The 25864-nt window shown below is 37.0% G+C and overlaps 1 protein-coding gene across 2 annotated transcripts in view; it reads right to left on the minus strand.

Annotated features, from left to right (window-relative positions):
• The window catches only part of PRIM2 (DNA primase subunit 2), a 316165-nt gene that overhangs the window by 248835 nt on the left and 41466 nt on the right, over window positions 1-25864 (minus strand). For both annotated transcript variants that reach the window (XM_023222959.1, XM_023222958.1), the window contains exons 6-7: window positions 12738-12833; window positions 10267-10404 (exon numbers count right to left, since the gene is read on the minus strand). In XM_023222959.1, the coding sequence (XP_023078727.1) occupies window positions 10267-10404; window positions 12738-12833 (234 nt within the window). The remainder of the gene's footprint in view (window positions 1-10266; window positions 10405-12737; window positions 12834-25864) is intronic.

The raw sequence follows: 25864 nt of genomic DNA on the forward strand, positions 1-25864 counted from the left end.
GAAAGAACAAAGCTTGAGGCATCACACTACCAATTTCAAACTATAGTACAGGATACAGTAACCAAAACAGCATGGTACAGGTACAAAAACAAGCACACAGACCAATGGAACAGAATAGAGAGCCCAGCAATAAGGCCACACACCTACAACCATATGATCTTCAACAAAGCTGACAAAAACAAGCAATGGGGAAAAGACTCCCTGTTCAATAAATGGTGCTGGGATAACTGGCTAGCCATATGCAGAAGATTGAAGCTGGACTTTTCCTTATACCATATATAAAAATCAACTCAAAATGGATTAAAGACTTAAATGTAAAACCCAAAGCAATGAAAACCCTGGAAGACAACTTAGGCAATACCATCTGGACACAGGAATGGGCAAAGATTTCATGACGAAGACACCAAAAGCAAAAAAAAAAAAAAAAAAAAACATGGGATCTAATTAAACTTAACAGCTTCTGCACAGAAAAAGAAACTATCAACAGAGTACACAGCCAACCCACAGAATGGGAGAAAATACTTGCAAACTATGCATCTGACAAAGGTTTAATATTCAACATCTACAAGGAATTTAAATATACAAGAGATAAACAACCCCATTAAAAAGCGGGCAAAGGACATGAACAGACACTTCTCTAAAGAGGACATACATGTGGCCAAGAAGCATATGAACAAAAGTTCAATATTAATGATCATTAGAGAAATGCAAATCAAAACCACAATGAGATACCATCTCATACCAGTCAGAATGGCTATTACTAAAAAGTCAAAAAATAACAGATGCTGATGAAGTTGTGAAGAGGAGGTAACACGTATACACTGGGCCGAGCGCGGTGGCTCAAGCCTGTAATCCCAGCACTTTGGGAGGCCGAGATGGGCGGATCACGAGGTCAGGAGTTCGAGACCATCCTGGCTAACATGGTGAAATCCCGTCTCTACTAAAAAAATACAAAAAGCTAGCCGGGCGAGGTGGCTGGCGCCTGTAGTCCCAGCTACTCGGGAGGCTGAGGCAGGAGAATGGCGTAAACCCGGGAGGCGGAGCTTGCAGTGAGCTGAGATCCGGCCACTGCACTCCAGCCTGGGCGACACAGTGAGACTCCAACTCAAAAAAAAAAAGAAAAAAAGAAAAAAAAAAAACACGTATACACTGTTGGAGGGAGTGTAAATTAGTTCAACCAATGTGGAAAGCAGTACAATGATTCCTCAAAGAGCTAAAAGCAGAACTACAATTCAACCCTGCAATCCCATTACTGGGTATATACTTAGAGGAATATAAATCATTCTACCATCAGGACATATGTACACTAATGTTCACTGCAGCACTATTCACAATAGCAAAGACACGGAATCAACCTAAATGTCCTTCAGTGACAGACTAGATAAAGAAAGTGTGGTACATATACATTATGGAATACTATGTAACCATAAAAAATAATGAGGTCATGTCTTTTGTGGGAACATGGATGGAGCTGGAGGCTAATAACTAGCAAACTAACTCAGGAACAGAAAACCAAATACCGCATGTTCTCACTTAGTGGGAGCTAAATGATGAGAACTCTTGAACACACAGAAGGGAACAACAGACACTGGGGTTTACCTGAGGGTGGAGGTTGGGAGGAAGGAGAGGAGCAGAATAGTTAACTATTGGGTACTGAGTTTAATACCTGAGTGATCAAATGATCTATACAACAAGCTCCCATGACATGAGTTTACCTATGTAACAAACCTTCACATGCACCCCCAAACCTAAAAGTTAAAAAAAAGAAATGTGTGTTGAATAGACAACAGATTGTAAACTGCATCTTAGAAAAAGGTTAACAAACCAGTATCTCACAAATAGCAACAACAATCAAGTTCAGCTGAGCAACCTCAGTCAACAAACCTGTCCAACTAAAAAGGGCGTATGTTTATTTTTCCCCAAAAAATGATTTTTTTTTTTCTGTTATTAGGTTGGCGCAAAAGTAATTGCAGTCCTTGCCATTAAAAGTAAAGACAAAAACCACAATTACTTTTGCACCATCCTAATAGTCTCACGGCTTTCAATTGCAACGTTTTGTTTCCTACCAATCAGAAGCAAGGGAGAACAAAAGAACTGGTGCCTGACAGTAAGGGTGGAGGTGAAAGCATGTGAAAGGAGGTGAAGCACTACTTGCATATTGATGGATTCATTGCAGCACTGACTAGTTCACAGTGACCACTTTAAAATGGCATTAAATAATCAGTATATTTAAAAAGACATGTTAACCAGAACCCAAGACATCAGCTAGTTGTACATGAGTAGTAAGAAAACTCCTATATGGGCCGGGCGCGGTGGCTCACACCTGTAAATCCCAGCACTTTGGGAGGCCGAGATGGGCAAATCACAAGGTCAGGAGATCAAGACCATCCTGGTTCACATGGTGAAACCCCGTCTCTACTACAAATACAAAAAAATAGCCAGGCGCAGTGGTGGGCATCTGTAGTCCCAGCTACTTGGGAGGCTGAGGCAGGAGAATGGCATGAACCTGGGAGGTGGAGCTTGCAGTGAGCCGGGATCACGCCACTGCACTCCAGCCTGGGTGACAGAGTGAGACTCCATCTCAAAAAAAAAAAAAGAAAACTCCTATATGATTCCCAACTAAGTAACCATTCAAGAAAATTAATTATATTTAATCACAGTTCAAGGAAGAAAATTGAACACTACTTTTAAAAAGAGGATACAAGATTTAAGAGGATTCCAAACTCTTTAGAAATAAAAATTACCTGATCAAGTGCCTACAAAGCATATTTTTCCAAATCAACAAACACTTAGTGAGCCACAGACCCAAATGGTACTTTTTAAATACGAAAAAGGAAATCCTTTTCAAAAAAAGAAAATCCTTGCTTTTTTCTATGACTCCAAGTAAGAACCACTTACCTGCCTGTCAATTACTTTCCTGGGAACTTCTCAAAGTCCTTTTTTCTGTATCTAAATAAGATGCGTATAAATACATTTTCCGGAAGTCTGGCTTCATTAATGTTTTACCAGTACCCTCTAAGGATGAGTCTCACAAATAGAAAGTGAAATTAAGGCCAGGCATGGTGACTCATGCCTGTAATTCCAGAACTTTGGGAGGCTCAGGTAGAAGGATCACTTAAGCACAGGAATTCTAGACCAACCCAGGCAACATAGGGAAACTCCCAACTCTACATTAAACTTTTATTAATAAAAACTTAGCCAGGCATGTTGGCACATGCCTGTGGTCCCAGCTACTCAGGAGGCTAAGGCCTGAGCCTGGGAGGTCAAGGCCACAGTGAATTGCAATTGCACCACTGCACTCCAGCCTGGGTGACAGAGTAGAGACCCTGTCTAAAAATAAAAAATAAAAATAAATAGTTACACTGTGTGAGAAAAAAGAGATTTCTGCCTCAAAGACATCCAGCTCCAATGTAAGGATCTGCCCCATTTTCTAACAACAAAGAAAGTATGTTCTCTGCTTAATGATATCAAGTGGAGGTGTATGGAAACCAAGCTCAGCTGTGGGCTCCCTCTCTTCTCCACTGACATCCCACACTCTTCCTGGAGTCTCATGGCTTCACATGCTCCTCCCCAAAAATGTAGACACTCAAATCCAACTTCAAACTTGCCATCTCCATTTGTGTAACCAATAAGAACCTTCTACTTAACATGGTCAGAATAGAACTCTTTATTTTATTTTATGTATTTTTCTCAGAGTCTTCTACATCTTGGCAAAGGCATCACCCCCTAATAAATTATTCAAGCCAAAATTCTAGGCAGTGTAATACAGTGGTCAAGAACATAGACCTTGATGCCAGACTGTATGGATTCAAATCCTGCTTCTGCTCCTCACTACCTGTACAAAGATACTACAAGCCTCAGAGAGTGATAATGGTACCTGCCTTATAGGGTTACTATCAAGACTAAATGCATTAATTCATATAAAGCATTTACAACAGCACTTGGCAAATATTAAATTTTCACTACGCTTAAGCTCTCATCATCATTATGCTGATTCTTCTTTCTCTCACAACCAATCCACCACGTTAATAACACTTCAAAAACTAACTGAAATCCACTGACTTCTCTCAGTCACATCATCACAACCAATCCATTTCAAGTCACTATCTAGATTAATGTGAAAACTTCCAGACTAGTCCTCCCGCTTCCATTCCTTTTTTATCCCCCAAAATGGTTTTCAAGCAGCAGCCACAGTCATCTATTTTAAACATAAATCAGAACATATCACTCACTTATTCAAAATCATCCAATGTCTTTCCACTATATTAGGCTAAAAAAAAATCAAACTCTTTACCCTGGGACTCTACCTCAAGGTCTCACAGAGTCCTACACCTAGCTATTGCAGCCTTATTTGGTAGCGTTCTACCATAGCTCACTATGCTCTAGCTACACTGGCCTTTCTGATTCTTAAAAAAAGGCCAAGAATCCTCCCTTTTGGGGTCTTTGCATTAGTGACTTTTCCTGACTGGAATGCAGTTCCCTCTATATTTGTTCAGCTGGCTCCCTCATGTCATTTACAATGTTGTTATTGTTTATTTCTTCAATAATTGTCTATCTCCCACTAGAATATAAGCTTTGTAAGAGAAGAAATCTCATCTCATTTGTTAAGTAGTGTACCTCTAGTACCCAAAACTATGCATGGATAAACAAATAAAAAGTTATTTAAAAATAAACCATTAAATAAAAGAACTGGCTACAGCTTCTAAAATTGCCATATGAAGCAAAAAAAAAAAAAAATCTATCTTTCTCTCATTCTTTTCCCTAACTGGTTATCAATCTATTGAATCGTAGCTCCAAATTTACCCCTTGTACCTGCTCTGTGACTGGACCTTAATATACTTACCTTTGAAAATTTTATCAGGGTTTGAAGACCTATATCACCTGGTTATACAACTCTTGACAAAGGCACAGTTACCATCAAAAGACCCTAAGAATTACAATCAGAAAACCTAAGATCAAGTCAGGGCTCCAGCAATTATTAGCCAACATAATCTTGGACAAATTACTTTGGCCTCTCTGCGCTGCATTTTCCTCATCCACATAATGCACATTATAACCCCTTTCTGTCTCAGTGACTTATAGTGGGATCAACAGCATATATAAACAGTAAACTGAACAAAAGAAAGTTTATATCATTATTTAGTATCTGTCAGTTCAATACAATTTTACTGAGCACTAACCCTATGTGCCACATGCTACACTTGATAAAAATTTGAATTAAGAGAAATCTCTCACTCTCAAAGAACTTACATTTTAAAATGAGGAGGAAAACACATAATAAGAATAATTTCACTGTAATTTGGTCGTGTGCAGAATGCTGTGGGAACACAAAGGAGATACACTTAGCACAATCTTGGGACTTAAGGGAAGGTTCTGAGAGGAAGTGGGGCCACAGAGTTCCTATCAAAGGAAAAAGTAATGTCAAATTTTTATCAGTCCTAAACCATGTTCAAAAGCTAGATAGTTATATTATAAAAGTTATATGATCATAGGTTAAGAATAAGCTTTCAGATATCACCTGGGGTAAAACTCTTATCAATTTATAACTTCCCCCAGAACCATTTATTTCATCTTCTACCACTCATCAAAATATCTTTCAAAAAATCTACTTTAGGGTACTTTTTCTTAGCATACAAGAATATTTCCATTGATAAAGCTGAAATTTTTCAATTACATACTCCAAGGTCAAAACCTTCCTCAATGGAAAGGACAGTAATAAAGAGACCACAGCAATAGGTTTAGATTTCTACTTCACCACAGCCCTAAATGAAACTCCTTCGCTTCCCTCCTGCTCCTTTCCACAGCTGTCAGGACGGGCTCCCAGGCAACCACTCCCACCACTCTTCTACATAAGAAAAAGTGCTCTCTGGACCTCCTCTCAACCAGGCTCAGCCCTGAACCACCCAGGAGAAAGCAAGTCACTATCTATCTTCTATTAAATCCAAGACACCAAGGCAAGAATTCTCCACAGCCCACCCGTAATCAAGACAAATTCTTTTCTTTCTTTCTTTCTTTTTTTTTTTTTGGAGACAGAGTCTCACTCTGCTACCTAAGTTGAGGTGCAGTAGCATCATTATAGCTCATTGCAGCCTTGATCTCCCAGCCTCAAGTGATCCTCCCACTTCAGCCTCCCAGGTATCTGGGACTAACAGGCGCATGCCAGCACACGTGGCTAGTTTTTGTTGTTGTTGTTTTTAGTAGAGATGGATTCTCACTATGTTGCCCAGGCTGGTCTCAAACTCCTGAGCTCAAGCAATCCTCCCGCCTCTGCCTCCCAAAGGACTAGGGTTACAGGTGTGAGCCACCCCACTCAGCCAGAATAAATCCATTTAAAGTAAATCTAAATTCAGTAAAGCTGTACACAGATATACTCAATACCCTACAATTCCATTCCTAAACACATAATCAACAGAAATATGTTTTCCAAAATTTGTGCTACAACGTTCAGAGCAGCAGTATTTGTGATAACCAAAAAAAAAAAAAAAAAAAAAAAAAAGCCAAATGCCTATCAACAAGAGAATGGATAAATTTTGATAAAGCCAATCAGAATTGGGCTGAATCAAAATCAAGTAATCTGACAGAATGCAATGAAAAGAACATAGCATAATGTCTGTAACAGTACTGCTTAAAATGTCTAACTTGAATCTAAAGTGGTAGAAACACCAGATAAACCCAAACTGAGAGATACAAAATAACTGCTGATAATCTTCAAAAGTAACAAAGTCCATGAAAATCTAAGAGAAACTAAGAATCTGTGGCAGACTGAAGGAGACTAAAGAGACATGACAACTAAATAACAAATGTGAATTAAAATTGCATATGGGATGTGATTGAGACAACCGGTGAAACCTCAATGGGGTCTGAGGGTTAGATGGTAGTAACTTATCAACATTAATTTTCTTATTTTGATGTTGAATTGTGGTTATGCAGGAAAATGTTCTGTATGAAGGAAATAAACACTAACAAGTATTGGGGGTGACAAGACATCAGGCTGGGAACTCATTCTCAAATGATTTAAAGAAAAAGTTGCTATTTTCTACTTAATTTTCTGTAAGTCTGTGATATTTCAAAGTTTTTTAAAGTATTAATTTTTTTAAACAGTATGCTTGGAGCAGGAAGAATGAGTAGAAGGAAGTAAAGAAGAATGGAATTAAAAGTTCATAAATACTATATTTCTTATCAACAAGGTACAAAGCTTAGGTACAGCTGGCTGAAAATGAAATTACTACAAACTTAGGAACCCAAGTTTTGTCTTTTCTCTCAGTATAGATCCCTCACTTCTACCCAGAAAGTAGAAAAAAATTGTAAAATTTCACAAAAATCTGCCACATACCCTTCTTTCTACACTGGAATATTGGGATGATAAATCACAAATACACATGGAATATCTTGACTTATCTAAAATAAAAATGTGTGGCAAATGTACAACTTTTTAAAGTTGCTTTCAAGGCAAATTTATAAAATAAACAGTCAAAACTTATTAAAAATGTATTTAAGCTTTGCAATACACAAAATCAGAAGTAGCTTTAAAACCCCAAAAGTAAAAGAATTTCAGATTCATTTTCATAGTTAGATTATTAGGCACTGGGCAGCTTGCTTGAATAGAAATTACAAAGTGAAAAACCTTGTACATTTAATTCATATTAAGTGTCTTTTCTAGGTAGTAGAAAATTGTTGTCTGCCTCCCCATCATCATTCTCCCGTCTCCCCATTCCTAACAATCATCCATTTTTGTTTGGGATATTGTGGTTTCAGGAACACACTGACTCTCAGCTCCCATGATCCCCCATCTAAACGGGCAGACATACGAGCTTAGGCTTGGCTACCCCTTAAACCACAATAACTGCTTTAGTGATAGACATGTGATATGGATTAAACTCTGTCCCAAAAAAAATCGTATGTTGAGGTACTAACCCCCAGTACCTCAGAATGTGACCTTATTTAGAAATAGGATTGTTGCAGATGTACTTAGTTACAATGAGGTCACATTGGAGTTGAGAGGTGACTGATATCCTCAGAAAAATGATATTCCAATATGACTGATATCCTCAGAAAAAGCAGAAATTTGGGACATGCAGGGTGAATGCCGTGTGAAGACTGGAGTTATGTTACCACAAGTCAAAGAACCACCAGAAGCCAGAAGAGAGATGTGGAATAGATCTTTCTCCAGCACCTTCAGAGGAAGCATGGCCATGCCAACACCTTGATTTCAAACTTCTGCCCTGGGACAAAGAAACTCTTTTAGATAGTATGCTATACAGAAATAAAGCCTGATCCCATGGTAACTATTTTTGCAACCATCAGAAAGCCAGACTAAGGATAAGGCATATACATAAGGGTAAAGATATATTCAGAGAAAGGGATGAAACATTCAGCAAGCTATGTCTGAAGTCCATACTATGTCTAGATTTCTCAATTTTATGAGCTAGCAGATTATATTTATTGGTTAATGTGGCACAGGCTATTACCTGCAACTGGAAAAGAAAATACTAATGCAGACATTGATCTAGGTACCAGGATGCTCTCTGCTACTAGAGAAAGAGAATTTCACTCAAATATGAGTTCCTAAGTTAGTGCCTTTAAAAATGAAAATTTCATTATCCCATGTAATAAAAAGTTTGGTGGTTCCAGAATAGGTTAATTTAGCAACTCAATGACCGCAACAACGACTCAGATTCTTTCCATCTTTCTACATGTCTATGCAGCAAATCGGGTTGTCCCGAAGGTACCTGCCTCATCTCTAGATGGCTGCAGCTATTACAGGCATCACATTCAGTTACAACAGTATCCAGAGGGGGTAAAAAAGACTGCTTCATCCCACATGCCTTTCTTTTTTTTTTTTTTTTTTTTTTTGTTAGCAAGAAAAACTTTTTTCAGAAGCCCCCAAAGAACTCATACTTTTTAGCCACAATTACAATGTCACAGGCATAAATCAAAGATTTGGTAAGAAGGAAATGACTATGATCAGCTTAAAAGTAGTACTAACATGCCAGAAGTTTTCTGAAATGTATGGTGATATTTTTGGTTGTTATGGAGACTAGGGGCCACCACCAGCATTTAATAGATGACAGCTAAGACCGTCCTATATCCTGGAAAATATTTGTCTATTTCACACAAAGAAATGTGGTCTAAAATGTCAACAGAGAGAAAATGGGTGAATAAAACTAAGAATAATAAAAGACCAATGGCCAAACAGTAGACAAACATCAGTGTCTTCCACAGAGGTTCACAGTGGTGAAAGACACTATTCTTAGTTATAACTAGAATATAATCTAGGGTAGTGACAGACAAGTAAAGAAAAAATTTAAAAGCATCAACTTTAATGAGGATAAAGAAATAACAGGATTAGGAATGGAGAAAGAATATTAACAGTTACTAAGTATCCGTTATGCTAGGTGTTCTTATAATTCCTTCATTTAATAAACACAGAGTTAATATTTTAGTCTTCCCAAATGCTGACATAGCTAAATTATACATATTTAGGTAACCCCAGAGAATCAATAAAAATTTATTTATATCAGAAAATACTACAATTTTTAACTCAGAAGGAAAGCTTGGCATATGCTATAATCAGTATAGTTTAAAGCAGTAATGTCACACAACTTTGAGGTCTTCTTCTGCATCAGGTACAAAAAAAGTATTAAAACCTAGACTCAGATTAAGAGACAACAACTGTAAAATATGTGTTTTACATATAAAAATGTGTATAGTTTTAAGATATGACCAATTAAGAGTCACACTTCCAACAAACTACTTAAAAATCACTGATCATGTCATTTGTTCAACACAACTACCTCCAAATTCACCCAGTACGGAGCTATTCATTGCAGCACTAGCATATCACTGTGTTAGTATTTAAGATTTTCTTCTATACTGTCTTCTACTGATACCAAATACTAATTCAGAACAGAAATCTAGGAGTTATATCTACCACAGGCCACATTAATTGTTAAGAGCCATATATGAAGTCTATTTCTAAGGAAAAAAGACATGACCATGAAGAAACTCACAGAGGTTACTCACAAAATTAATCACTCAGCATTGGTATTAGTAGGATCAAGAAAAAAAACTTAAAAACCAACTATGAGTAGTAACAAATAAAAACCTAGGAGTTTTGAGATTAATAGTACAATATCATAAGTAACCTGAATATCATTATGAAAACTGAATTAACTTATTTCCTAGAGAAACACAGAACAAAACTACCAAGGGTATATAACTGAAAGTGTGAACACGTCAAATACGGAAATAAAGTAAAATACTTACTGCCAAAGCCTTGGACAGTTTGGCTCTAAATTCATTCAGGATGATTGCCACAATGTCCTTAAGTGGTACGTAAGCAAAGCCATCTTCCAAATAGACTTTCCTTCCTCGAAACAAATCCAGAGCATCAGCAAAAGGGATCTGAATTAAGAGTGAAACAGGGAAAATAAGTCAGCACCTGTCATTAAGAAATTCTCCTAAGTCTTCATATGTATAAAGTATAAACAAAGAAATTCATTAGTCCTAGCAGAGCCAAAAGAATAACAAAATGATTAATTTATCCTCCTTAAAACTCAACAGCATTAGCAAAGAGTGGCAGTACAAAAATATGTTCGTTTCAGAGTTATGTTTTGAAAAATAGTAACACTAGGCCAGGCGCGGTGGCTCAAGCCTGTAATCCCAGCACTTTGGGAGGCCGAGAAGGGTGAATCACGAGGTCAGGAGATTGAGACCATCCTGGCTAACACGGTGAAACTCCATCTCTACTAAAAAAGTACAAAAAACTAGCCGGGCGAGGTGGCGGGCGCCTGTAGTCCCAGCTACTCGCAAGGCTGAGGCAGGAGAATGGCGTAAACCCGGGAGGCGGAGCTTGCAGTGAGCTGAGATCTGGCCACTGCACTCCAGCCCGGGGGGCGACTGAGCGAGACTCAGTCTCAAAAAAAAGAAAAATAGTAACACTAAAAGGCCAAGTTGGAATACTTTCTTTTATTCCTTAACCTCTGAATTTACAAAACACAATCCCCAGGATTTCAAACTCTTAACTCACGACTTCTACACATGTTGCATTCACCTCACATATTCCACACTGTATTCTGCATCAGAGAGAATCCTAATTTGTAAACAACATATTCAGTGCTGAAAATTACTTGTAAGTAAAGTAATTCCAATTTCTTCATCTATGTTTCCGTTCTCACTCCAGAGAAATATATTGAGAAAGCTAATCTCAATACTAAGAAATGGAAATAATAAGCATTCGGTTTTGCTATTAAAATAAGTATTTGCCCCAAGAATTTATTTTTTAAAATCTTAGATTTTTAAACCCTATGAACAATCCTAAAATTCGGAGATGAGCAAAGTATGATATTAGTAAACTGTAAAAATCATTCTTACTCTCCAATAGTTTTTCTTTTTTAAAAAAATGAGGTTAAAAAAGTAGGTGGAAAATGACTCCCAAATTGCTTATTCATTCAAGTTTTAAGGAAGAATTAAATATAAATGCATACAATTTTCTGTATATCCAACGACATCTCACACTATAAACAGATCATGTGTTTTTTAACAACTTTCAATTAATTTACCGATTTCTACAACTACAACACAGTCCCTGCCCTCATGGGCACACATGGAAAGTCAAACAGCCCTACAGGATAGAACTGTGTGATACTGCACCAAATAGGTAGCTTACATAGGACATATTAGAGGAGCAGGTAAGAGAGTTTACTGCAATAATATAGGGAAGAAACATGAGTTCTAGTCCAAGCTCTGATACTGACTAGACTTATTTGGTGAATTTAATGAATGCCTCTAAATCTCAGCAGCCAGATCTGTAAAACTGAGAGAGGGGAGGAAGAGATAGGCTAACTGACCCTTAGGGATTCTTTAGCCATAATAATCCATGATTCTAGCTTATTAAGGTGGTCATAGAGGAAATAAAAATGCCCAAGTAGAAGCAAAAGATGATGTGAAGGCAGAGTAACTGGAAATGTGTGGTGTAAGAGAAATAAATATTGATCCCCACACTCTAAGCTTAAAAGGCTGACTGAATGATGGCCCAACAGTCAAAATAAAGAAGCTGGAATGGGGCACGATTTTAAACTACTGGCACTCACTCATAATAATTAGCACATTCTTTTCAAAGGAAATTGTGGGGTTGCAGTTATCAAATTGTAAAATGAATTTAAACTCATCCCTCTTCCCCTTCTGGAAGGGTTCATGCGAAGTAGTTATCTACACTGAGTGGGGAGGGGAAACTGAGGTGGCCCAGCACTGGATGATGGAATTTGAGTAGGTTAAGGAGGGCATTCCCATAGGAAAAAAGTAGGCTTACAATGTCAGAGCCCAGTGGAATGCCAGAGAGACACCACGATGTCAGAGGCCAAGAGAAGTGAAAGGGGCTTCCACGCAAGGCAGCAATCCAAACAGAGTGCTGAGCCAAATGGGTGATGAGGGTTTCCTGGCAGGGGATAGCCCAGTGCAGGGTGTAAGGACCCAAACAATGCGAGGAGGGCTTCCTTTAGGAAAACAGCCTGTAGTGGGAGGTCAGAGCCCAAGCAGGGTTGGAAATGCATCTGTGGAAGGAGACAGCCCAGCAGAGAACATTGGCACACCATTAGTGCAATGAGGACAGTATCTGTGCAAGAGATGCAATAGCTGTGGTGATGAGAGGCTATAAAAATGGATTAATTAAATATGTATATAAAGCTCAATGTGACATATTTAACAAAACCTAGGAAGTATTTTACATGTTTACATACCTTATAAATGGACTCCAACACCAACTTAGATCCACTGAAATTTGGTGATGAGGCAATAATCTCCTGTTCTCGAAGAGTCTTCTCTTCATCACTTATCTAAAAAAACATATTTTAAGCTGTTACAAAAATTTGAAGTCCTCATTCAGTTTCAATAAAATGATTTCCTATATTAATGAATACTGTTTACTTTTATTACAAATTTTAAAACTTTGATATCTCAAATCATTTCTAACATGATATCTGAATCATTATCATTAGTGAAGGCAAAATACAGAAAAAAATCTAAATTGAATATTCTTTCAAATTTTAACCTTGCCAGTTTCTGAAGGTATACATCAAAAGAACAGTAGCAGACAAAGAGAAAATATTTTAATGAGAAAAAGGAAAAAATTTATAATAAAACTCAGGTTAATATAGACTAAAAGTGAGCATTATCCTAATTCGAGTTATGTTAATTTATTAATCTATCCTAATTGAGGTTAGAGTGGTTTGACTATTTCTTAATTTTCTAGCCACATAAGACAATTCCAAACTTAAAACACTAGTTTTTCTAGGAAAAACTACAAATTTATTATCTCAGACTGATTATGGCTCTATAAAAAATTGATAGATCTGATAAGTAAAAGCGTTAAACTTCAAGACCAAAATATATATATATATATTTGTAAATGAAGATGAAATATAAGTGATAAACTGAAGGAAATATTTACATCATCTGATATGTGAGTTAGCCTCGGTAAGCTCCTAGTTGGCAGTATGTAAGCTTTTGTAACCCAAAAGTAGTAAAACATGAACAGCCAATAGTTATGTAAGTAAAAATAATAAATGCTAAATTAAAATAATAATGTGTAATATGTTCCATCTATGAAAATAGTAAAACTTAACAAGATTTAGAATATACAGTGTTAGGACAATCTTTGTGTACCATACTATGATAATATATATCAAATAGCCTTTAAAAATGCAGATTGTAACTATTTTATTTCCAGATTAATCACAAGTAAATAACAGGAGAAGCACACAAATAAAAACTTTTCTTCATTACAGTGTTATTTATAATAATAAAGAAAAAAAACTAAATGTCCAACATGTATCTAGTTAAATAAACTGCAGTAGAACTTGCTGTTTCAGTAAAACAGGCTATATTACTCAGGTCAACCTCCTAGAGAAAACAAAACAAAACACTGATAAAATTTTAAAAACATCTCTACAGCACAGAAAGTTAATATACAAAGTCAGGCACACAAAGTGGAATATCTGACGAGAGACCTTCCTGCTCAAATAATGTAGGATATCAGGGAATCCCAAGCCTTAAACTTGTCTTAAGGCGGTACCTGATTCAAAAGGCCAGGCACCTCGCAAAAGCAAACTCAAATCCTCTCTGGAGGAACCTTCACAGTACACCTCAAAGTATTCCTACGAATAAATTTCCAAATACTAAAACTGTATTTCACAAACAAAAACAACAGAAGAATTCACAAAGTTTACAGATAATAACTATTACCATGTGTAAAGAAATAAAAGACAAGCACAATCTGTATGAAGGGAAACCATAAAAAGTGATTTTTTTTTTAAAAGCAAAAGGCTGGGCATGGTGGCTCACATCTATAATCCCAGCACTTTTGGAGGCCAAGGCGGGAGGATCACTTGAGTCCAGGAGTTTGAGACCAGCCTGGGCAACATGGTGAGATTCCGCCTCTACAAAAAAAAAAAATTAAAAAATTAGCCAGGTATGGTGGTATGCACTTGTAATCTCAGCTACTTGGGAAGCTAAGGTGGGAGGATTGCTTGAGCCTAGGAGTTAGAGGCTACAGTAAGTCATGATCACATTACTGCACTCAAGTCTGGGTGACACAGCAAACCCTTATCTCAAAAAAAAAAACAAAAGAAGAAGAAGAAGAAAAAGTAAAAGCTTTCTGATGTGCTGTTTTATATCACTGAATGGAACCTGGGTTTTCATTAAAAAGGTTCCAAACACATTCTGTAGAATCTAAGAAAGCACATTCCTGAGCCCACTGAGCCCTTACAGGAACATACAAATATCCTGCCCTAAGACCTAAAATCAAGCAATGTACAAAAAACCTTTGTGATGTGCTGTTTTATATCACTAAATGAAATCTGTGTTTTATTAAACAGGTTCCAAACACACGTCTAGTTGAATATAAGAAATGACATTTCAGAGATGAATAGGCCTATATAAGAAAAAAAAGGAAAAAGAAAAAAAAATTCTAGAAATAGACAAAAAAAAATTTAGGCACAGAAATATGAAACTCAATGGAGTCAGGAAGAAACCCCTGAAATTCCTGTAACTGTGAACAATTACTTGAGGATGAACCAGAACCTTATCAGCCTTCATATGGATCTGCAACCCATTTTCAACTTATCTAGTGGGTCTGAGATCTCAGATCCCAGATTTAAACTAAAATTGTCCTGGATCAACAATGACCCCAGGCCAATGAAAAAAAAAAAAGACAAATGAAAACCCTTCTAGAAAGATACAATCCTCCTAAGCTTCAATGTAGTCCACAAATAACTTTCCAAACACAATCTCCAGCATACAACAGTAACAAAGCACACCAGGAAATAAGACTCCATGAATAAAAACAACATAGGTAAGAAAAAAAAGGATCAAGATTGAAAAAGAAGAACTAAAACTCTCTATTTGCAGATTATATGATTTAGTATACTTAGAAAATCCAGAAGAATCCACAATAAATTATTAAAACTATTGGCCTAATTGAGTCAGGCTTCTGGATTCAAATATAGAAAAACCGGCCAGGTGCGGTGGCTCACACCTGTAATCCCAGCACTTCAGGAGCCTGAGGTGGATGGATCACAAGGTCAGGAGTTCAAGGGCAGCCTGACCAACATGGTGAAACCCCATCTCTACTAAAGATACAAAAAAAAAAATTAGCTGGGCATGGTGGTGCACACCTGAAATCCCAGCTACTCAGGAGGGTGGGGAAGGAGAATTGCTTGAACCTGGAAGGTGGAGGTTGTGGTGAGCCAAGATCGTGCCACTGCAGTCCAGCCTGGGCAACAGAGTGAGACTCGGTCTCAAAAAATAAAAAAATATAGAAAAACCAATTGTATTTCTATATGCCAGCAACAAAATTCAGTAATCGAATTATTTAAGCTACCATTTACAACAGAATTAAAACTATCAAGGATCTAGGAATAAATCTAACAAAATATGTACAAGGCCTTCACCAACAAAAATATAAAATCTTACTGAGAGAAACTGGAGAAAAATTAATTAACAGAGATACCCTAAACATCAACCAGAAAACTTAATATTGTAAATGTTTTAAATCTCTTCAAATTAACCTATAGATTCAATACAATCCCAAACAAAATCATAATAGCTTTTGTGTATGCCTCTGTGTGTGGACATTTATAAGCTGGTTCTAAAATGTATAAGAACGTGCAAAGGGCCAAGAACAGCCAAGACAGAAAAAACAAAAAAGAGTCAATTCAATAGAAAAATGAGCAAAAAACATTAACGGGCACTTAATAAACGAGAAAACTCAAAGAGCCAAAAAATGTATTAAAAGATGCTCAACCTCCTTAGTCATCAGGGTTTGAAACCATAATGGAAACCTCAATGACATACCACTATATGACAATTAGAATGGTTAAAATATAAAAATGGCCAGGCACGGGAGTTGGCATCTGTAATCCCAGCTACTTGGGAGGCTGAGGCGGTTGGATCGCTTGAGGCCAGGAGTTTGAGACTAGCCTGGGCGACTAAGTGAAACTCCCATCTCTAACAAGGTCTTGTTTGTTCACCCAGGCTGAAATGCAATGGTATGATCATGGCTCACTGAGTAATTGAACTTTCTGAGTAATTGGGACTACAGGTACGAACCACCATGCCCAGCTAATTATTCTTAAATTTTTTTAATATTATTATATTTTTTCTTATAGAGATGGTAGCTCCCTATGTTGCTCAGGCTGGTCTCGAACTCCTGGGCTCAAGGGATCCTCCCCCGTTTCCCTCTCAAAGTGTTAGAATTACAGGTGTGAGCCACCATGCCTGGCCATTTTTTAAATTTTTTATAGAGACAGGGTCTTACTATGTTACCCAGGCTGGTCTCAAATCCCTAGAATCAAGTGATTCTCCCAGCTTGGCCTCCCAATGGGCTAAGATTACAGGCATAAACCATTATACCCAACCTAAAAAAATTTTTTTTAATTAGCTGGGTGTGATGGTGTGTACCTAGTAGTCCCAATTGCAGACACACATCATCACACCCAGCTAATTTTCAAAAAAGACTGAGGTGGGAAGATCTCTTGAACCCAGGAGTTTAAGGCTACAGTGAACTATGATCACACCACTACTCTCTAGCCTGGGAAACAGAAGAAGGGTCAGCATCATCTTGATACCAAAACCCGGTGGAGATACAAAAAAAAAAAAGAAAGTATCAGGCCAATATCCTTGATGAACACTGATGCAAAAATCCTCAACAAAATACTTGTAAACCCAATCCAGCAGCACATCAAAAAGCTTATCCACCACGATCAAGTTGGCTTCATATCCAGGATGCAAGGTTGGTTCAACGTACACAAATCAATAAATGTGATTCATCACATAAACAGAACTAAAGATAAAAACCACATGATTATCTCAATAGATGCAGAAAAAGCCTTCAATAAAATTCAATATCCCTTCATGTTAAAAACACTCAATAAACTGGGTATTGAAGGAACATACCTCAAAATAATAAGAGCCATACATGACAAACCCACAGCCAATATCATACTGAATGGGCAAAAGCTTGGAAGCATTCCCCCTGAAAACCACCACAAGACAAGGTTGCCCTTTCTCACTGCCCCTATTCAACATAGTCTTGAAAGTTCCTGCTAAGGCAATCAGGCAAGAGAAAGAAATAAAGCATATTCAAATAGGAGGAGAGAAAGTCAAACTATCTTTGTTTGCAGATGATATCGTCCTGTATCTAGAAAACCCCACTGTCTCAGCCCAAAAGCTTCTTAAGCTGATAAGCAACTTCAGCAAAGTCTCAGGATACTAAACTAACATGTAAAAATCACTAGCATTCCAGCTCGGTGAGATGGCTCACACCTGTAATACCAGCACTTTGGGAGGCTGAGGCAGGTGAACCACCTGAGGTCAGGAGTTCATGACTGCCCAACATGGTGAAACCCCGTTTCTACTAAAAATACAAAAATTAGCCGGACATGGTGGCACACACCTGTAATCCCAGCTACTCAGTGGGCTAGGGCAGGAAGATCACTTGAACCTGGGAAGCGGAGGTTGTAAAGTGAGCTGAGATCACGCCACTGCAGTCCAGCCTGGGCAACAGAGCAAGATTCTGTCTCAAAAAATAAACAAATAAATAAATAAATAGCATTTCTACACATCAACAGTAGCCAAGCCAAGAGCCAAATCAAGAAGGCAATCCCATTTACAATTGCCACAAAAAGAATAAAATACCTAGGAACACAGCTAACAAAGGAAGTAAAGGGCCTCTTCCTACAAACCATTGTTCAAAGAAATCAGAGATGACACAAACAAATGGAAAAATATTCCACACTCACGGATAGGAAGAATCAGTATCATGAAAATATCCATACTGTCCGAAGCAATTTATAGATTCGATGCTAATCCCATCAAACTACCACTGACATTCTTCACAGAATTTTTTTGAAAAACTATTTTAAAATTCATATGGAACCAAAAAGGAGCCCCAATAACCAAGACAACCCTAAGCAAAAAGAACAAAGCTTATAGCATCACACTACCAGATTTCAAACTATACTACAGGGCTACAGTAACCAAAAGAGCATGACACTGGTATAAAAACAGGCACATAGAGCAATGGAACAGATTAGAGAAACCAGCAGTAAGACCGCATGACTACAACATTTGATCATCAACAAACCTAACAAAAACAAGCAACAAGGAAAGATTTCCCTATTTAATAAATGGCGCTGGGAGAACTGGCTAGCCATACACAGAAAATTGAAACTGGACTCCTTCCTTATACCATATACAAAAATCAACTCAAGATGGATTAAATACTTAAATGTAAAACCTACAACTATGAAAACCCTAGAATTGGCATTACCAATCAGGACATAGGCACAGGCAAAAATTTCATGATGAAAACACCAAAAGCAATTGAAACAAAAGCAAAAATTGACACATGGGATCTAATTAAACTAAAGAGCTTCTGCACAGCAAAAGAAACTAGCAACAGAGTAAACAGACAATCTAAAGAATGGGAGAAAATTTTTGCAATCTACACATCTGACAAAGGTCTAATATCCAGTATCTACAAGGAACTCAAATTTACAAGAAAAAAAAAATTAAAAAGTGGGCAAAGGACGTGAACAGACACTTCTCAAAAGAAGACATACATGCAGCCAACAAACATATGAAAAAAAACAAAACTCAATGTCAGTGATCATTAGAGAAAAGCAAATCAAAACCACAATGAGGTACCATCTCACACCAGTCAGAATGGCTATTACTAAAAAGTCAAAAAACAACAGATGCTGGCAAGGTTGTGGAGAAAAAGGAAGGCTTTTACACTGCTGGTGGAAGAGTAAATTAGTTTAACCATTGTGGAAGACAGTGTGGGGATTCCTCAAAGACCTAGAGACAGAAATATCACTGCACCCAACAATCCCATTACTGGGTATACACCCAAAGGAATATAAATCATTTTATTATAAAGATACATGCACACATATGTTCACTGCAGCACTATTCACAACAGCAAAGACATGGAATCAACCCAAATGCCCATCAATGATAGAATGGAGAAAGAAAATGTGGTACACATACACCATGGAATACTATGCAGCCATAAAAAGGAATAAGCTCATGTCCTTTGCAGGGACATGGATGGAGCTGGGGGCCATTATCCTTAACAAACTAACACAGCAACAGAAAACCAAATACCACATGTTCTCATTTATAAGTGGGAGCTGAATGATAAAAACACATGGACACTTGGTGGGAAACAACACACACTGGGCCTCTTGGAGGGCGGGAGGTGAGAGGAGGGAGCGCATCAGATGCTGGGCTTAATACCTCACTCACCATTTATGATATGAAAGTTGAAATACAGCAGAGGATGAAGTTTAGGTGTGCCAATCTAGCAGATTATTCAAAAGTTGATGATGATTGAAATCCGTGTGTACTATCTACTAGTTACTATGCTAACTATTTAACTTATACTATCTCACTTAATCCTACTAATAACCCTACAAGGTGGATATTATCTTAGTTTTACAGCTAATTAATACAAGTAGAAACCAAACTGGATTTCCAACCAAAGTCTATCCAATGCTAAGATCCACTAGGCCATGTGGTCTCCAAACAAATAAACAGACACTACTTTGCAGAAAAGCTGAACAAACATGTAACATTAAAAGCAATGGAAGACAAAGTCATCAACTGGAAACTTTCACCTCAATTCCTCTTTGGTGATGGACAAGATAAAGATACAGAAACTAAAAATGTAATACAACTAGATGCCATGAGAAGTTTTATCGGTAAAAATTTTTAAGGGTCAGAGCACAAATTATAGATAATCAACACTCATTCTAGAGTATTTAAATTGAGGTTTAGCAATAGCAAATATTTCCCTAAGAGCTAAAGCCAGATTATTTTGCTTTAGTATTTGCTTTGTTTACATATATCTCTGTTGACAGTAACTTCTCTACTTAATTGACTATTACCTCTCACTTTGCATTCCATAAGGGAAACCCTCTGAAACTCAAATAGGCAACAAGATACACACTGCAGAGAATATCTGAGAGGAAGCAGCTATTTTAAGTTTTAGAGCCAAGCTATAATTCTCAAACAGCAATTAATAAAGGAAGATACTGATCGGGGAGATAGGGTGAAAGGAGAAGAAATCTTCATGTCTTCACGATGGTCTTTCATTGCTTTTTAAGTAAGCATCCGATTTAAACATAAAAATATATTTCAAATTTTCCCAGTAAACATTTATCTGAAATTAAATAAAATTTTAATATACATCTCTGTGTTCCCCACCATTAATAAGAATAATTATAATTGATTACATATATTGTTTGTTGCACAAATAAATCTTGCCTAGATCTGGCAAAACTGAAGTTGAAGTCAAATGTGTTAACCTGTCATGATCCTTTTATAATCACTTTTTATACAGCAATAAACCAGTATCTTTGAACATACAGATGTTTGTCCTAATATTGTTTTAGGTTCTAACTAAACAAATCCCACATCAATACCTAAGTACCACTCATACTTCACCCAGCATAATATAGCATCTCATCTTTCCCTAAATTCAAGTATTTATAGTACTGATGCCACAGTTATTTCTAACTTGGTAAGCAATTAACTGCTTACCAAGTAAATGTCAGGGAAGCACACATCAGTTCAACTGTCACACAAGAGAATACTTTAGCTACAAGACACTTTACTTCTCCAAATAGTCTTCTGCCTTAGAAATCGATAAGATGTAATTTTGAAAAAAAAAAAATTCAAGAACTTAAATAAAAATTCGAGTTTAATGCAATATTTCTTCTCATTGAAATCTACCCCCACCCAAAGAAGAATAAAAGCTATCTAGTCTTACTTAGATTAGAAGTTACAGATAAAATTCTGGGCCGGGTGCAGTGGCTCATGCCTGAAATCCCAGCACTTTGGGAGGCTGAAGTGGGCAGATCACCTGAGGTCAGGAGTTTGAGCCCAGCCTGGCCAACATGGTGAAACCCCATCTCTACTAAAAATACAAAAATTAGCCGGGCATGGTAGCCCACATCTATAATCCCAGCTACTCAGGAGGCTGAGATAGGAGAATAGCTTGAACCTGGAAGGCAGGCAGAGGCTGCAGTGAGCTGAGATCGCACCACGGCACTCCAGCCTGGGTGGCAGAGTGAGACTCTGTCTCAAAAAAAAAAAAAGTTATGGATAAAATTCTAAGGAATTAAATGTGTTTCTAAACTTTTTGCCCAAAGTAAGCAAATACACTCTAAATCATGCATATTCAATCTAAATTTCACGTCACTTCCTGTTTCATGGGCTATAAGTAAATATTCTGGTTTTCTTTGGTGAATTAAAAAATGCATCCATTTGTCAAACATATTCTAAATCTTCATTTATCTATTTAGTTGTAACCAAAATGGAAATGGAAAATATAAGACAATTCTCATTGAAAAATGTAGGATGACTGTCTGAAACTTTACTATTAAATAATTAGTATAAACTGCTATTGACTTCATTATTTCAAATTCCTAAAATAATCTTGAATATTCTCTTTACTCTTTGTTCTCCTTAAAAACTATTGGACAAAATATAAGGATATTTCATTTATTTAGGTTCTCCTAAATGAGATTACGGGCTGCATACCTAAAAAAATTACTCATTCTCTGAAAGAGCAAGTCAAGATTAAATGGCTTCCTGCTTCTACTAACAAAGAATACAAGTAAAAACAGATACAGTGGAACAATTACAAAAGCAGAGTAAACTAGTAGAGACAATAGTTTTCAAAATCATAGAAACCTGTCTTTGAATCTTAAGCAGGTTAGTTAACCTCTTTACACCTCAGTTTCTTCAGGGATAAAATGAAGAAAATCATACCTGTCTCATGTAGCTTTTATTGGGATTAAATAAAGTACGTAAAGTGTGTACAATAGGCCTAACATACAGTGCACCCTCAATACATGGTAAACACTTGTTATTACTATCTGTAATTTACATTTTGATTAGTTGCTATATTTCAGGCTTTTTCCTCAAGTAATAAAGTGAAATGTTTACTGCAACTAACGCAGTTTCTATAAACTTGTCATCTCATTAAACTAACACAGATCTTGGTCTACAGGGGTATTCAAAATAACTGATAAAAGCCAGCTAGGTTATCACTGCAACATCTTATAATCAAGGTGTAGTATGCTTCACAAAGTAAACATCCTCCTAAAAAGAGACGTATAAACAAATGGCTGTATATGACATACACATTTTTTGAGTGACTTGCATTAGTATTTTAGAGATGCTCAACATTCACTCTGATTAATGTTCAATCAACAGAGACTCTGAACATTCTAGCTTTGAAGTTCTGCTCTTGCCACCACTACTCATAAGTCCTCACACCTCAATCCCTATTATTAATATCCACCCACTCAAGAGTCAGTACCTGAATGTTTCAAATGGTAGTACATGGTATAATGGTATAATTTTTTATCAAGTAAAAATTACACTGGGTTTTAACTGTTTTGGTAAAGTTATATTTCCATATTCCAAAATTATGTTGTTTTATATGCTGCCTTGCTAATAGAATTAAGGATTTTGGCTGTATATCTTTTTCTTTTTTATATTCTTCATCAAACCAGAAACTGAGAGAGGCAATTTCACTCTGTCGAAATCCTGAAAGCAGATTAAGGAGCAGCTCTGGAGAGGCAAATACTCTACACAGTAAATAGAAGGGTAGTGGATGTCTGTGTAGACTGTATTACTACTATTCACCCTGTACTGAGTCCCTCACTAAGGGAGAATTACACACCCCCTACCTGCTGAACTAAGGCGTAGCCAAGTGACTTGCTTTGGCCAGTGAAATGTGAGCAGAAGTGACATGTTTCATTCCTAAGCAAAAGCTTTATGAGCATGTAGTTTGCCCAGTTCTCTCCTTTTGCCACAGCAACTGGTGAAGTTCCAGTATACAGAACCTACTCGATCTGCCTGAGTCCAGGATCAAAATGACACACAGCAGGGTTGTAGCTGGCCCATGAAGACATAGAATATGAACAAGGAAAAAACCTTTCTACAAGTCACTGAGGTTTGGGGGTCTTTACCAATGCATAACCTAAACTGACTGGAATAGTGATCTCCATCTTTGCATCACACATTGTCATCAATAAAGTTTTTTCAGCACATACTTCCAATACATGTGTATTTATAAATTATATGCATGTATTACTACACATTCTGCACTTAAAACATGCCATAACCACCCCCAAAATGAAGAATGGATGAGACTAAAAATACCTGTTGAATTATTTATTTCCTTCCCACATTCCCAAATGATCATCTTGGGGATGCTATTTTTGAACCACTAGTCTAGTACACTGGCCTCTAAAGTAAAGATATAAATAAGGCTTCCCAGAGATTTAAGCTTCTATAAGCTTCCAATCAACAATACTCAATCATGTTTATAAATAGCTTGGATAGGAGTTTTCTGTTTGAATCTACACAGCTCTCTTAGACCCTGGTCATTAAGTAAGTATGTATGTTATTTGCCAGTGAAGCTTTTTAAAATTACAGATTCCTGGTGCCACCCAGACCTACAGATTGAAGCCCTGAGGGGTATTTTTTTTTTAAGGTCCATTAGTGGTTCGACATACATCATTGGTCTAAATAGCACATCCCAGGAAAAGAATCCGCTTTTCTAAAACAAATGTATGATATACATACAATAAAACAATTAGGAATCATTTCTTTTATAAAGAAGTTAAAACTTTGTGAATAGATCAAATGCTGAAAGCAAATATCATAATTTTGAATACCATTATTATCATTTCAAATAAATACAGGTTCCATATTGGTAGCAAATACTGTGACTATAAAGTGCAATTTGTTTCCCAAATGCACTGTGACCTAATCATCAATCTGCAGTACATGGAGATTAAAGATGGCTGCAAAGTCTTTGAAACATCCTCCATTGAGAGTTAAGATCTATTTGCCCTCTCCTTGAATCTGGCCTGGCCTGTGACTACTTTGACAGGAACAAGTGATGCCCTGCCAGGCCCAGGCCTATTTTTTGAGAGGACTGGCAGATTCTACCTCGTTCTCTTGGAGTCCTAGATCACGAAGTAAGAAGTCCAACCACCTCCTTGGAGGGATCACATGGAAAGGCTTCCAGCAGAGTCCAGCCTTCTAGAAGTCCTCACATATGCATAAGCATGTGAGTGAAGCCGTCTTAGACATCCTAGACCAGACTAGTTGTCAACTAAGAAACCCCATATATAATACCATGTGGAACAGAACAATTGCCCTGTAAGCCCAGTCTGAATCCCTAACCCTCAAAAGTGTGAGATATAATAAGATGGGTATTGTTTCAAGTTTTAGAATTAAGTTTTGATTTTAAGTTTTAATGTTAGGTTTTGGAATTGTTGTTTTAGGTTTGGAGGTGTTTCTGACACAGTGATAAATAACCCAAACATTTATCAACCTAAAAAAAAGCTAGTTTTAAACTTTTCTTTCTATCTGTAATCCAATTCTTACAATGTGCTTTCTTCATTTAAATGTATAAAGGAGAGCCATATAATAGGAAAAAATTTTAATTGGAAAATCTTTAGCAAAGAGACAAAAATAGAAAATAAAAAAGGAAATAATTACCACTGTGTGGCTGAATTAATTAACTAAAATTGATGGGATGGTATAGTACTTCACTCACAAATTTTTTTGTCATTTATAATCATCCAAAACATTAAAAGTTAGAAAATGAATGATAATTTAATATCCTGACATTCTAATTAATATGTTGATGTCCCAGTAATACTGCCAAGCTAATCAATATAAAAATCAATTGTCTGGTTACTTTATTACTGTTTCTTTTTTAACAGCATAGGCACATTTGGAATACAGTAAAATTAACACTAAAAAGGAAAGATTATTTACTTATACTAAAACATATTTCTTCTCTTCTACAAGAAAACAAATCTTTTGGAAAAAAAAAAAAAAAAACAGGTAACTTAAGACCTCTACCTCCTTGCTATCTCATGAGAACACCACGCTAGCATAAATTAACATAACCTTATTCCCTCCTTTTTCCTCCAACCTAGCCAGCTCCTCCCCACTTACAGATTATTGCTCTCCACCTTTCAATGCCTCAAGTTCATCATATCCTTCTGGTATCTCATTATAGTGACCAACCATCCCAGTTTGTCCAGGAATGAGAGGTTTCTCAGCATGTGGGACTTTCAGTACTAAACCTGGAACAGGCACAGTCCAAATCCAAATCTTGTCAACATCATAACATCCACCTTCCTGCCACTGTCCAAATGGACTGCTACACCCATATGGATGATCCAGTCAACACTACTTTCACACAGTCGCTGGCATCCTCTGACCCACTCACACTCCACTTCTGCAGTCCACTCCCAGGATCACAGCA

Source organism: Piliocolobus tephrosceles, chromosome 5 (genome assembly GCF_002776525.5).
Source record: "Piliocolobus tephrosceles isolate RC106 chromosome 5, ASM277652v3, whole genome shotgun sequence".
Taxonomy (NCBI): domain Eukaryota; kingdom Metazoa; phylum Chordata; class Mammalia; order Primates; family Cercopithecidae; genus Piliocolobus; species Piliocolobus tephrosceles.